The sequence below is a fragment of the Panthera leo genome, chromosome B2, assembly GCF_018350215.1.
Source record: "Panthera leo isolate Ple1 chromosome B2, P.leo_Ple1_pat1.1, whole genome shotgun sequence".
Classification (NCBI taxonomy): domain Eukaryota; kingdom Metazoa; phylum Chordata; class Mammalia; order Carnivora; family Felidae; genus Panthera; species Panthera leo.
In genome coordinates, this window is record NC_056683.1 from 62,780,533 (window position 1) to 62,796,245 (window position 15,713).

Sequence of the window (15,713 nt, forward strand, 5' to 3'; positions counted from 1 at the left end):
CTCTCTCTGTCTCTCTCAAAATGAATGAATAAACACTTAAAAAAAGATTCTTGGAAAAATAAATAAATAAATAAATAAATAAACAAACAAACAAATAAATAAAGATTCTTGGTCCTACTAAAAATTTAAATGGACTAATTTTTAATCATCTCCATACAGGCTCTATGAGTCTTAAGGTCTGTTGTAATGTAAAAATGTTTTATTTATTCAGGATGTCTGTTATTGAAGAAAATCATAATAATTGAGTTTGTTTATTTTATGTATACTGTCCATTTGCTTCTGTGAGAAAGAGGTAGGTGACAAAACTGATATAAAGGATTTTTTTTAACAAATTCTGTGTGACAGGGCCAGTATAGACTTAGCCCTGAACACTGTCCTTATAAAGTACTGTTGTCAATGAAGGATTCTAAAGTAACTAATGAATAATAAAGCATCATTAAACTAGGAATGTAGTTTCAATGTCATGTTAATTGATTAGTTTCTAATCTGTCAAAAATTGGTCATCTATCTTCAGTTAAGTAAAATAATTCATATAAAGGGCCTAGTAGAGTGGATGGTATATAATTGAGTTTTAATATTTATTGGCTATTTTGGTAACAATGATGATGATTAATTGGTTTTAGTTAGGAAGAAAGTTAATTGGAGTCCCCATTCTTTATTCTACTTAGTGGGTATGTTACTATGTGGCTTTTCATTAGACTATGTAAGACAGTGTATTTAAACTTTATAAACAAAAGTTAACTTCAATACCTTGCAAAAAGTTACACAAAAGAAATCATTAAGGCTGCTCATGAATTCACAAGATGTCTGGAGTTCTTAACATGTTTCATGAGCTGAATTGATTTTGTTCATCTCAGTGTAGAGTGATAGTTACAGCCTTTTTTCTACCTCTGTTCTTTTTTGGTGTTGGGCAGAGTTTCAAAACAACTGAAGATATCTGCTTTTCATTATGGTAGGATTAATTATTGTAATATTAAAGTTGGATATCTCTATAACAAGTACATCTTGTTATCAAAGTAATGCATAATTTAGCTCTGGAATATTGGGAGACAGAGGAAGAGGTGGAGACAGAGAGAGAAAGAGAAGGGCAGGCAGGAGGAAGAAGACAGGGATGAAAGGAGAGGTTGTTTCTGACCTGTGTCAAATATGTCAAATCATTGTAGGATTTATTTTAAACTACTAAATTTGCAACCACAGATTAATTTAAAATAGCCAATTTACGTGTCTGTCATATTGAAATTCTGTCAATACTCTTTATTATTCTTATGTGGTTCCTTGCTTTTGCATTTAAAGGCATGATTGTACCTTTTTTGAACTGTAAAATCTCGGATTGTGAGTAACTTGTTCCACAAGATGAGAAAACATTTTTGATAATAATTTTAACTTGATAAATGAGCAATGTCTTGCAATATAAGTAATATATGACAGCGAATGTCATATGATCACAACTGAACCAATGGTTTTTGAAATTTGCTTTTATATACAAGTGCTTTGGACTACAAGCATGTTTCCGGAATGAATTATGCTCACAAACCAAAGTTTTACTATTTTATATTTCATGTCCAGTGCCAAAAAACGTGAATCTGCTAAGCCAAGAGAAGGAATCTATTGTTTTTGTAAAAAGATTGTGAGTGTGGCTTAGGATTACCCCATAGATATTAGAATGCATTAAAAAGATAAAAACCAAATCTCTCTCTCTCTCTCTTTTTTTTTCTTGTTGGGAAGTAAGCACCTGTTTCAGTGCCTCAAATAAGAGATCTGGAGGTATTGAGAAAGACTTTTCCATCATGTGTTCATTCCTTTGACTACTTTTTCTCCAGAATTTTTTACTTTGGAATATTTCTTATTTTGTGGGCATACTTTATTGTAATGAGTAACAATACCTCTCTTGTAATTAAATACTTCTTTTTTGTATGAAACAACTAGCAAAAATTTGCAATTGCCTTCATTATCTGATTTCTTTCATACAGAGATCTATCTCAATAATTGAATCCATGCCTCTTTCTCTAATGGTCCATAAAATCATGAATCCTAAATTAAATAAAAACATTAAAAATATCTACCAATAACTTATTTGTATTAGCTTCTTTTTATCTTTCCAGTTAAATTACCATAGCTTTTAAGTGCCTAAATGTGATTTTCAAGAAAACTAATGATGTGTCTTATCACTACTTTTTTAATAGATTGAACTTCATCAACTTAAAATCTACTGTAACTCAAACTTCATAGCCCAAGAAACATGCTGTGAAATATCAGATGCTAAGGTAAGTTAGTTTTCGTGGCATGTGAAGAATGCATCTGTAGAGTGTAGATGTAGAGCAGCACTGAGTGTCTTCTGTTGAGGCCAGGTGAGTAATCTGTTCCCAGTAAGACACCCCTTATAGTGCTCTCACATAGTTTCTTTTTACAATGTGAATCCCAGTGTTTTGTCTTGAACTTTGGGAATGGTATGTCCTCACTTTGGACTTGACATAAAGAGAATTTATGACTTTCTCCTTAAAATATGTTCTAATGGTAACATCATCATTTTCCAGTTGCAGGAATTTTAAATCTGTGATCATATGTTACTCTTTCTCACTTTCCTCTTCTAGTTTGTTATCCATCTTGGATAGTTTTCCTTTGTGATAGATTTTTCATCTACCTTTTCCCTGTTATTGACATGGTCTGCCTTTATCTCCTGACTGGATTTTTGCATTATCGTGTCAACTGCCTTTCCAGTCTCTACACCATTTTATTTCAAGATAACCAGAATAAGTCTCTGAATCACTGCTTTGTATATGCATTTATTTTCTCTCAGTAAACATTTGTTATTCACAAACACTGATCTTCTAGACATTGTGCTAAAGAACAAGGCTATAACAGTCATGAATAAGGCACATTCACTGCCTGCTGTTCATCTCTTTCCCCAAGCCTTTGGTCACTCCCTGTTGGCAACAGAATATAAACTCGGTTACTCAGCCTCTCATTCTTAATATTCCCAACCTAACTGTACAACTGTTAATTTCTTGTACCAATATTCCATTCAAAAAAAATGCTGAATTCAGCACTTTCTGTAGTTCTCATTATAGTGATCAGGTGCACTATCTTATGTTATTAGATACAGTTGCATTTGTTTTTATTTAATCAACTCCATTTTAAGCTCATTGAGGGGAGTTACACTTTCATGCTCCACTTTTTTTTTTAATTTTTTAAAATGTTTATTTTTGACACACAGAGAGAGAGAGAGAGAGACACGGAGTGCAAATGGGTAAAGGGCAGAGAGAAAGAGGGCGACACAGAATCCGAAACAGGCTCTAGGCTCTGAGCTGTCAGCACAGAGCCTGACATCGGGCTCGAACTCAGGAACCATGAGATCATGAGCTGAGCCAAAGTCGGACCCTTAACTGACTGAACCACCAGGTGTCCCTCATGCTGTGCTTTTCTATTCCTAGAGCTTTGTTTCTAGAAGACAGTCCAAACACTTTCTTAAGTTGTTGACTTATCAACTATTAAAGCAGGTAGATGGGACAAAAAGTGTTTAACAGGGATTAATTTTAAAAAGTCTTACAGAGAGAACATATGAAAAGTAAAAGTAAAAGGTGAAATGTTTTTCTTTGTATCTTAGACTTTTCAGAACTTCTATACTTACATCCAAAATTGTATGAAAATTTTATCAATAACTTAGTAATTCAAAAATATTTTTAACTTCTGTCTCTCACTGTGAATAGTAGGATAATAATGTGGCTGATTTAAAGCATTATCTAAGTCTTTCAAAATTACTTGTTTTACTTATGTAACTTGGTTTAAAGCATATCTCCAAACCAGTTTATGGCTCTCATTCCAAGTAAAATGAAAGCCAGCCAAATATCATTCTATAAATATCTAAAAAGATAATTTATAATGCCAATCTACAGACCTGAAATACCGAGACTTCCTGGAGCCACATATGTAAATTTTGAAGGTGTTTAATTCTCTGAAAGCTTATTTTTTAAATTAATTATTCATTTAGGATGTAAGAGCTTTTAAAATAATAATTTTTCCTGATTAAAAAGTAGCATAGGGGCGCCTGGGTGGCGCAGTCGGTTAAGCGTCCGACTTCAGCCAGGTCACGATCTCGCGGTCCGTGAGTTCGAGCCCCGCGTCGGGCTCTGGGCTGATGGCTCAGAGCCTGGAGCCTGCTTCCGATTCTGTGTCTCCCTCTCTCTCTGCCCCTCCCCCGTTCATGCTCTGTCTCTCTCTGTCCCAAAAATAAATAAAAAACGTTGAAAAAAAAAATTAAAAAAAAAAAAAAAAAAAAGTAGCATAAAATTTTTTTGATATATCTAAATATTGAATCTTGGGGTACTTGACTGGTTCAGTCAGTTAAGTGTCCAACTCTTGATTTCAGCTCACGTCATGATCTCATGATGGGTTGTAAGATCAAGCCCCATGTTGGGCTCTGCACTGACAGCATGGAGCCTCTTTGGGATTCTCTCTCTGCCCTTGCCCTGCTCTCTTTCTTTCTCTCACTCTTTCTGAAATAAATAAACATAAGAGAAAGAAAGAAAGAAAGAAAGAAAGAAAGAAAGAAAGAAAGAAAGAAAAGAAAGAGAAAGAAAGAGAGAGAGAGAAAGAAAGAAAGAAAGAAAGAGAAAAAGAAAGTTGTATTCTTGACTAGTTTTTACTCTGTGTCATCACATAATAGATATTTTCAATACAAATTATGAGAAAAGCGTTTAAGGAAGTATAGGTGATAGATTTAGTGGAGTGGTTTGATTATTAAAAACAGTGATGTAACTTAATAAATTATGGTAAAAAAGTTAATCACATCTTAAAAATGTTACTTTGGAGTTAAATTGTGGAAAAGAAGGTAGGAATTCATCTCCAACCGTAAGAAAAAAATAACAAAAACCTGCCTATTTTCCTGATGATAATTATTTGAAGGGACATCACCATTCTGTTAATGAGTAACAGAAAATAGAAACATGCTACATTTTACAAATGGGAAGATAAATAATTATATAAAAGCCATTTAAGTGCATCTGTTATAATTCTGACACCAACTTTTTTTTTTGAAAAATGTATTGAATTCAGAAAGTTTTAATGTGCTTGCTTAAAAATTTAATTTTATCTTGGAATTTCAAATCAGATATGTTTTTTGTTATTAATAGTTTATAGCATATTTCAAGGGTAAAATTTATTCAAGATAATTTGTAAATATACTTCTTTGCTTCTATTAATTAGATTTTCTGTTTCTGTCAAGTTTCATGACTACAGACATAGGCAGAAGGAGGAAATTAGCAACATTTGTTGAAAATAAATGTGAAATGTGATTAAAATTTGTAGGGCCAATTAAGTAAATATGTGTCAAATCAAAACCAGAAGTTTTACAAAGAGTCCTTACTTGTACATTTTCATGTTCTCTTTAGGCACTCTTTGGAGAGTGTGGATAGTTTTATAGTGAAGCCTGGGACATACTTTTCAAGTCATTTAAATCCCCAATTTAATGTAGTAAATCAGTTATCCAGAGCAAAATTATGAACTCGAATTGCGTTGTGGTCATCTGAGTGGGAACCAGTAGAGCTGGACCTGACTGGAAAATCATATCAAATCATATGAGAGAAATGAACTATTCTGGTGATAATCATGTTTCATTCTAATGTGACTTGAAACTTGTGGACTTGGAAACTGATCAAGGTAACAAAAGAGCCAGTTATTAAATCCGGAGAGGGTAAATGTGATGGAACTAGTGGTGGACATGGGAACCTAATCCCAGTGTTTCTGGGTGCTATTTTTCTTACAGTTTTTGTTGTTTTCACAGGCATTGGAATGCTACCCATTTTTTTCAAAATAATTTTGTGTCTTAAAAATTATGTATGTTTGTCATAGAAAACTTGGAAAATACAGCCAAATTTAAAGAAGGAAGTAGATATCAACCTTGGTCTCACCACAGTAAATAACCACTGACCATCCTTTACTACGTTTTTATCCTGACAATATTTTTCCAAGCATATATAATTTGTAATATGTAATGTGTGAGCCCTTTCCCCTAAATTGGAAATTCAGAGTTATGAAATGGCAAGCATAAAATTACAAATTCACAGTTACAAACCCTGATGAGGAGCCTGAAATTATGAAATAATTATTATGAAACTATTAATTATTAATTATTAATTTAATAATTATTAATAATAATTAATCACTGGTAAGTGATGGGATAGGAGAGGATACATTTATCCTCCCATCTGGATTTATTTTTTGAGAGAAAAAGTCATTTCTCTGTAACTGAGTTTCACTTCATGTTATCCCACATGTTCTGAACCCACTGATAAAGTATAAATTTTGCCACTTGTCTGTTATAGTGTAGACTTTTTAATAACTTTAAAGGACAAAGGAGTAGAATAAGATACACTTTAATTAAATATATACCATCTTGGAGTGTAAAAAGTATTTTTTTATTTGCTCTTTGTGTCTGTTTTGTTTTTCTTTTCATCATGTGTAATCTGAATCTAGCATTAGTTTCTCACATCTTCCAAAGTGTTTCCAACAGAATTTTTATGTCCCAGTTTATGTTAAATAGAAGTGAAATATTAAGGAGAATAGATTTAAGGGAAACTTGTGCCACTTTTTTTTTAAGCATTGTTCTCAACCACACAATTTATTGAAAGGAGCTGCTGCTGTGGGTCTTGATTTAGCAGCAGGCGTTCTTTTGTTTCATTAGAGTTACAGTTTCATTTGTTGTTTTGCTCTGTCCTGGAACCATCAATACAGTTTTCTACATTATTTTCAGTCAAGGGTTGTCGTGTAGTTTGTGTTCATAGTGATACATACTTGTCTTTCTGGGGTTTGCCTCCTCACCATGGGGAGCAGGGAGCTTTGGGCTCTTCCCAGCTTGAATGATGATGTTAAGAGTTTGTATGCTGAGGGGGAGCCTCTGGGCATAAAGAGGTTGTACATGAGATCCCAGGATGTAGGACCAGGTAGTTATTTCTCAGGTTCACAGAAGCAGTTCTCCACCACTGAACCCCATCCTCTCTGGGGGCTCAATGAGGGCTAACCAATCTGATGCATGTGTGGGCAATAGTCCCATTGACTGGCACTAATAAACAGTCCATGCCAAACCCATGAGGTTTCTGAGAATACACCAAATCGTACAGAAACTTCTGGCTTGAACTTTGTAGCATCTTGAAAGTGGCTGAAATGGCCATAAGTGCCTGAATAGTCCCCCCAAGCCACCATCACACCACTGTAGTAGGGAAGATGGAGACAGTATTGCCTGCCATATACATAATGAAGAGGTTCATGGGAATCTGCTTGAAGGGACCCAAGGCAATGTTCCAGTAGCGCTTCTCCGCTACAATCCTGTCTGTCTCTTGCATGCTGGTTTCAGGCAGGCACTTGCTTGTCCAAGCAACTGTCAGGGTACAGTGAGTCTCCCTGGCTACTGCCCTGGTCACTTTGGCTCCTGCTGCTTCCTCCAGGCCCACTCGGCTCAATGGCCCACTTGAAGCACCGACCTCGGTTAGCCACCAGGCCCTCAGGGTCATCATGGCAATGGCTGCCTACCAAAGCTACCAAGCTCCTTATGCCTTTACATTCATCTTATAGGAGTAAATGAGGTTCTAAAAGTTCAAGTCACTTGCTTTTATTTTAAATTTTGTTCCACAAAAACGTATACAGATGTAATGTGTATAACTATTCTATGGTAACAATGCAGTTTTTGTAAATATTTGATATGTCTGTACTTATCATAAAGTCATTTATAATAGCTTTAGAATTCCTCATCAAGACAAATTTTAGCGCATTTCTAACATGTTGTAGTGTAATGAAACACATTGGAGGCCTAGTGAAAGAGCAAAGACATTATCAATTTTCATATACCTGTATCAGCTTTTGGCTAATTAGAAGGTGGTTCTTTCAGGCAACTCCAGTCATCCCTAGTTTGGTGGGAGCCAGTATTTGGGATGCTAGAATGTTGGGAATTAACTCTATTCATTTTTCTGGATTTTAGTGTCCAGATTATGATGGCTTTGGAAGCACTGCATCATCACTGTTACCCGCTCATGCCAGTAAACTGTCTGCCTATCTTCCAGCAAAGGAGGAACTTCAAGACCGGTGCCAGTGCATTCCAAACAAGGTTTGCTAGTTTTAATCTATGCCCACTGAGAAGCCACTGCACAAAGTGAGCCATCCCCTTGGATGTGGTCCCAGTGTACAGAATGTATCTTGACCTCCAGTGCTAGTGTGCTAGTTGAATCAAAAGCATAAGCCATTCAGTCGCTGGGATGGATTATGAGAAGGGAATTGGAGAAAGGATTTCATGCATTGTTTTCTGGCTGGTTCTGAAGCCATAGACTTTCCAGGCTATGAATGAGAATGGATAGAAAGGTAAGGGGAGGACCCACCTGTACAATAGACAAATATTGAGTACTTAACATGTGCCAGGAGTAAGCTTCAGTTTTGGGAATTCACAGTTGAAACAGTGCCTGCTCTTCCACACGTACACAAAAATACCCTATATGGTATTTCTTTGTTGTGTGGAGGCTGTTTGTCCAGTATCTCCAAATATCCAGCCAGCCATCTCCTTTTGCCATAAATTACGTAGAGAATTTATAGAGAATATCACTCAAAGAAGTTGCTTCTCTGGTACCACTACAGTCCCCTGGTCAGGAAGAGTGGGCCCGTGGACCGACATAAACTTCTTTTGTGAATAGTAATGGCAGTCAAGAGGCTATGCTAAAAGTAGGTTGAGTGATTTCTTGATGGTTTTCCTCTATGCCCTTACCTGGGAAGGGAAAGAGGTTCCTAGAGCAGAATGTCCCCTGGCACTGTCACTTCATAGTTCCCCTTAGAGGCTTAACACATCCTGCTACCCCTTTGCTCTTGGTTGGAGGAGGAGGTATACGGGTGAGGTAAAGTTTAGAGGAAATTTACATTTCTTGTAGCGACCAACACTGTATCATAGGCTCCATGAGAAAGGCAGGTGCAGGGCCATAGGGGAGCATCATGTGTTCAAGTTCCTGGAAAGTCTCATGGAGGAGATGATGTCAAATGGTATTTGGAAGACAGAGAGTACTGAGCCTCCTGAACAAGGGAAGGGCATTCCAGCAGAGGGACCACCATCAGCTCAGAGGAAAGTAAAGCTTTATCCTACTGTTGTCACCTTCATATTTACAAATTATTAGTCTTTGGCTCAATGTGACAGAATGTTTGATAACACAGAAATTCACTTTTGCTCAGGGAGAAGCAGGTTTTCCAGGAACTCCAGGCTCACCTGGTCAGAAAGGGAATAAAGGAGAACCGGTAAGATACCACAAAACACTGTCAGAATGAAAGTGGATTGGTTCAAAAGTGATTTAAAAATGTGTCCACGTCATATCTCTATGTCCCATACAAATGCACGTTTCTGTTAAAGGCTACTAAGGACTATATTTAAATGCTGATCACTGAAATGAGAAAGACTATATCAGCATCCAAGTCTGCTTTTGAGTTCCTATTGGAACTAAAATTTTAAAAGATATAGAGACCCAAATCTTTGTTATCTATAAACTATAAGCAAAATTGTGAAGTAAGAACATTTATATTTTGTTATGCCCTAACTTTCTTTAGCATTCTGTTCACCGAATACTTGATGAACTCTTATTTCACTTGTGTGTTGATGGGTCCCCACTGAAGATTCTTTTTTAGCTTCTTATTCATTTGTTTATTTGTGTATTTTACTTTTATATAAAATTATACCCTCTTCACCCATTTCACAGAGCATGAGCAGAGGAAGGGCCTAGAGAGAGGGAGAGAGAGAGAGAGAGAGAGAGAGAGAGAGGCAGAATCTGAAGCAGGCTCCAGGCTCTCAGTTGTCGACACCAGAGCCTGGCGTGGGGCTCAAACCATGGACTGCAAGATCATGACCTGAGTCAAAGTTGGATGTTTAACTGACTGAGCCACCCAGGTGCCCTGAAAAATGCCATTTTGATAGGGATTGCACTGTACTGTAGATGACTTTGCGTAGTATAGATATTTGAACAATATTGATTCTTCTAATCCATGAGCATAGAATATCTTTCCATTTGTATTTTCTTCAATTTCTTTTATTAATGTCGTATAGTTTTCAATATACATGTCTTTCACTTCCTTGGTTAAATTTATTCCTAGGTATTTTATTCTTTTTGATGCAATTATAATTAAGATTTTTTAAGATTTCTCTTTCTGATAGTTCACTATTGGTGTATAGAAACACCACAGATTTTTGTATCTTGATTTTGTACTCTGCAACTTTACTGAATTTGTTAATTAGTTCTAACAGTCTTTTGATGGAGTCTTTAGGGTTTTCTATATACGCAATCATGTCATTTGTAAGTTGTGACAGTTTCACTTATTCCTTTCCAATTTGGATGCCTTTTCTTTCTTTTTCTTGCCTAATTGTTTTGGCTAGGACTTCCAATACTATGTTGAATAGTAGTAGTGGAATTAGGCACCCTTGTCTTGTTTCTGATCTTAAAGGAAAAGTTTTCAGCTTTTCACCATTGAGTATGATGTTAGTTGTGGGCTTGTCATATATGGCCATTATTATGTTGAGGTACTTTCCCTCTATCGTCACTTTCTTAGGAATTTTTATCATATATGGATGTTGAATTTTGTCAAATACTTTTTCTGCGTCTATTGAGATGATCATATGATTTTTATCCTTAAATTTGTTAATACAGTGTATCATATTGACTAATTTATGGATGTTGAACCATCCTTGCATGCCTGTAATAAATCCCACTTGATCATGGTATATGATACTTTTAATATATTGTTGAATTCTGTTTGCTTATATTTTGTGAGAATTTTTACACCTATATTCATCAGGGGTATTAGCTTGTAATTTTATTTATTTGTGGCATATTTGTCTAATTTTGATATCATGGTAATGCTGGCCACATAAAACAGATTTGAAAGAGTTCTCTTATTCTGCATTTTGGAAGAGTTTGAGAAGGATTGGTACTAATTCTTCTTTGAATGTTTGGTAGAATTCACCAGTGAAACTGTCTGGTCCTGCAGATTTGTTTACTAGGAGATTTTTGATTAATGATTCAGTCTCCCTATTAGTAATCAGTCTGCTCATTTTTTGTTTATCATGGTTCAGTCTTGGTAAGATATATGTTTCTAGAAATTTATACATTTCTTCTACGTTGTCCAATTTGTTGACATATCATTGTTTGTAGTAGTCTCATGATCCCTTATGTTTCTGTGGTATCAGTTGTAACTTCTTTTTCAATTCTGATTTTATTTGTGTCTTTTGTGTATTTATTGTGTATTTATCTATTTATTTGATGAATATACTTAAGGGTTGTCAATTTTGTTTCTCTTTCAAAGAACGAGCTCTTAGTTTCATTGGTCTCTATTATCTTTTTAGTCTCTATTTCATTTATTTCTGCTGTACTCTTTGTTATTTACTTCCTTCTACTAACTTTAGGCTTTGATTTTTTTTTCCTAGTTCCTTGAGGTGTAAAGTTAAGTTGCTTATTTGAGACTTTTTGTGTTGCTTGTGGTAGGCATTTATCACAATGAACTTCCCTCCTGGAATTGCCTTTGCCGTATCTCAGAAATTTTGGTATGCTATATTTACATTTTCATTTGTCTCAAGATATTTTTTATCTCTATTTTTATTTTTTCTTTGATCCATTGATTACTCAGTAGCATGTTGTTTAATATCCACATATTTGTGAATTTTTCAGTTTCTTTTTCATTTAATTAATTTCTAGTTGCACATCTCTGTGGTTGCAAGAGATGCTTGAAATGATTTCAGTTTCTGAAATTTAAGATTTGTTTTTGTGGCCTAACATTTGATCTGTCTTGAAAAGTGTTCCATGTGCACTTGAAAAGAATGTGTATTTTGTTGCTTTTGCATGGAATGTTCTGATCCTGGTGTATAATGCTTTCATTTTATTGTTGAGTTCATTTTGTTAATATTTTGTTGAGGATACTTGCATCTATGTTTATCAGGGATATTCATTTATAATTTACTTTTCTCATGACTTGTTTCTCTTGTCTGCTGAGGAGTCCCACTTAAGATTCTTCCTTAGCTTCCTACCCTTTTCTTAAACAGCTCATCTTTGTTGAACTAATTCTAAGCAGTATCCCGTGTTTAGAGATCTGCCTTTCCCTTCTCCCTGCTGTATCAAAACTTAAGTGTTCTCTTTTCCACTTTTTAATATCATGTCTTTCGTTAGATACCTAAATACATTAATTTGTGCTAGGCTTAGGAGTTGATTATGTTTTTGTTATCTTTCCAAGGTGAAACAGATTTAAATTCCATTCATGCCTTAACGTGGAAGTCCATGGTTCTAAATTAACAAAATAATCTAAGTGGGTTCCTTATTTTAAAGGGTAGGAGACTGATGTCTGAGCAATGACTGATCCTTCAGACTTGCACAGCAAACTTCAACAAAGACAATCATAGGCATTTGACTCCTAAAGTAAGTTCTGCCCATTGTGGCTTGCATGGCAACTTTAGGAACCTTAGTAGCTGTTCAAATGGGAATTTTGAAGTAGGATGGAGCATATAGTTTTGCCCTTTAAATCAAATTACTTGGGATAACTTTGCTGAATGCCACTAAACAATATCTAGTTCTAAGGACTACATCAATCAAACTGAACATATAAATCATTATAGCAATAGCTAGTATTTATTGAATGCTTACTATGTGCCAGACACTGAGAAGAGTGATTTACATATCTTATCTTTTTGATCCTTAAAACTCTTCATGTTAAGTGTTGGTATTACTATTTTATAGAAGGCAAAACTGAAGTTTAAGGAGGTTAAATTATTGACCAAGGCCACGTGGTCAAGCTGGGATCTGAACCCCTAGACCTGTCAAATCCAGTGTCCTTCTCTTAATCAGTTTGCATTTTGAAGGTTGCTCTATGTTTAAAAGCTCTCCAGTATTATTTGTGTTCTTTGATCATGGTACTTCCACTTGTAATACTCATTTTAATCCTTTTAACTTCGTAAAGAAAGGCAACCCAATATTTTTATCCTCATTTTGCAACTGAGAAAACCATGCATGGGTAGAATGGTGTGCTCAAGGTAACATAATTAAGAGGACTCATAGAGTAGAGAGATCTGAATTAATCCCAACTCTTCTTAGGTTAGCAGTGTGAGCTTGGCCAAGCCACCCAGTCTCTTCATGTTTCATTTCCCTCATCTGTAAAGGAGGGTGTATAATCTATCAGTTCTACCTACATTGTAAGGTTGACACAAAGTACTTTGAAAATGCATATATGGCTTACTTGTTGGTTGATTGTGATGTGATGCACATTACCATTTTTTAACTTGACTTTCTTATTCTTTGACTTACCAATTCTATCAATTTAAGATTACTGGCATAGGAAGAAATTTCACATGTCAGTTTTAGAAGGGATAAAATACTTTAAAAATATCCTTGCCCCTGTTAAAAAATATTACATAAATATTAATAAAATCATTAAATCACCTTTAAATGATTTTTTTAAAAGATTAAGTGCTGAGTCTCTCTTGTTAGAGCATATATCTTTTAAAGACTCATTCTTTCTCCTTACTCTTTAATCATAAATAGATGTCTCCTTTAATATGTAAATATTCATTTTTCTTTTATTCGTTAATTTATCAGCAACTATTTATTGAGTTCCTATTATTATAACAAAAAGTATACTAAGTTCTGGAGCTATAGCAGTAGTGAGAAAGCATAGGCTTAATCTCACTGAGCTTATAATCTAGTGTTGATTTGTTTAAGGAGTCTTTCCTCCCTCTGTAGGAAAGAAAACCAGTAGAAAAGAACTAGGAAGGAATTAGTAAAAATGATAATTAGCAAATTTATTTTATTCCAAATATATAAAATATACAAGAAATGTATCTTAGGGTTACAATGTGTTATGTAACTTCCCACTTAAGATATGTTTTTAAAATACTAACATTGGTTTTAGTGTCCAGACTACATGGAACTCATAATTGCAGGTGATTTTAGTAGCAAGGTAAAAACAGCTGGGATAAAATAAATTGATGATTTACAAAACAAGACAAATAATTGATTGGTAGGCTTCCTTTATTTTTTCAGTACAAGCACCAGCATTTGATTAAACCAGCATAGTACTTGCTATGTAATTATGACTTCAGATGACTGTGGCCATGAATGTGTTCTACTTTCCTGGCACTCGTAATAAACATAGATGTATTATTTCATTTTAAGGAGTTGATTATGAGTCTGTTCCTGTTCTTATTGTACTGTGTGATCCTGCAACTTTAATGTCAAATAAATAAAGATGACTTTCCTCTTTGTTTAAGTCTGGTATGTAATTTTCATTATTAGACTAGGTGCACAAAATAATGTCTGCAGAGCTTGAAGATTGAAAGTCATTTGCTCTAAGGCATATTGAATAGTTAATTTTGTAAAATGATCAGAAGTGCAGTGTTACTAAGGGAACTAGATGTTCTCAAGGTTTTCCTTTTGGTTTTAAGACTGACAAAGGATATTTAGGACAGTATATTAGAAGGCTTACCTCTTTGGAACCTGAACCACTTGAGAGTGAATCCTGTCCCCCTCTTACTTACTTTAAAAATGATACTTAATAATACCTAGTCAATGCTTTATTGTGAAGAAGGAGTACAATAAAATGTATATAAAATATTGAGTGCTAGAAACTGTCACATAATAGGTACTGAAAAAATATATGTTTCTTCTGCTTTTCTATCCACAGTATAATCTTCACATGTTGAAGGAGAGATGGAGATAATCCTTTAGAGTTCAGTTTCTTATGTGACTTGACCAAAAACAAAATAATCTTCATTTGTAAAATAATCCCTTAGAATTTGCAACTGATTAAATATTTTAGTATATAAAAATCTCAGATGGTTATTGTGTGGTACTTGTAGTAAATATTAATAATTTATTGATAGTTCATTTCTTAAAAAGATCACTTGATATAAGTATTTCATTCAAATCTGTGTCTTCTGTTCCCAATATTATTTCACAATGAATAATCCTGTCAGGAAATCCTTTCCTACCTGGGTCAAAATCCACCCGTGGCTTCCTTTCTCCCTCAAGGTGAACACTGAAGCTCTTGCCTTGGCTACAAGGCTTTGCATAATGTGTAGAGCTCTCCCTATCCCTACCTCTCCACTCCCTATATTGTCTCCTACCGTTTCCCCTGTTCACTCCTGCTCCAGGGTCTTTACATCAGGTTACATATACCTGGGGTTTCTTTAGATATCCATCTGGCTCTCTCCTTCAAACCATTTAGGTTCTTGCTCAGAAATCACTTTAAAATAAAAACCCTCTTCTGATATCTTTATATAAAAAGCATCCCTTCATTCCACCTCTATCTTCTTTCTTAGCATTTTTAGTGTCACTTGACTTGTTAAAATTATGTCTCTATTTATTTCCTCCACTAGAATAGAAGTTTTGTGAGCAACATACATAGAACAGCACCTAATAGGAGTTGAATGAATAAATGAGCATCACACCTGAAAGTCTAAATCATCAAGTCAGCTGTTCCTAGAACCTATAAATTCAGGTGCCCCAATTGCCTAGGGTACTTTGCCAAGCACAAAGAGTCAGTTTACAGAGAAAGAACTAGATATGCTAAATCATAAAGGACAGTTACATTTTTCACTATTGTTTGTTCTACTACACTTTTTCTTTTAAAACACAAGTTAGTGACCTGATTAGTTTTAGCTTCATATTGCCAATTAGTAATGAAGAATCAGAAATATTTGGAAAAAAATGTTTGGGCTTAAT

General features: G+C 34.8%; 1 protein-coding gene and 1 pseudogene across 3 annotated transcripts in view; one reads left to right on the forward strand and one right to left on the reverse strand.

The window, feature by feature from the left end:
* The window catches only part of COL19A1 (collagen type XIX alpha 1 chain), a 380,294-nt gene that overhangs the window by 58,668 nt on the left and 305,913 nt on the right, over positions 1-15,713 (forward strand). For all 3 annotated transcript variants that reach the window (XM_042939135.1, XM_042939134.1, XM_042939133.1), the window contains 3 exons: positions 2,184-2,264; positions 7,970-8,095; positions 9,199-9,261. In XM_042939135.1, the coding sequence (XP_042795069.1) occupies positions 2,184-2,264; positions 7,970-8,095; positions 9,199-9,261 (270 nt within the window). The remainder of the gene's footprint in view (positions 1-2,183; positions 2,265-7,969; positions 8,096-9,198; positions 9,262-15,713) is intronic.
* LOC122219257 lies at positions 6,956-7,743 on the reverse strand (annotated as a pseudogene).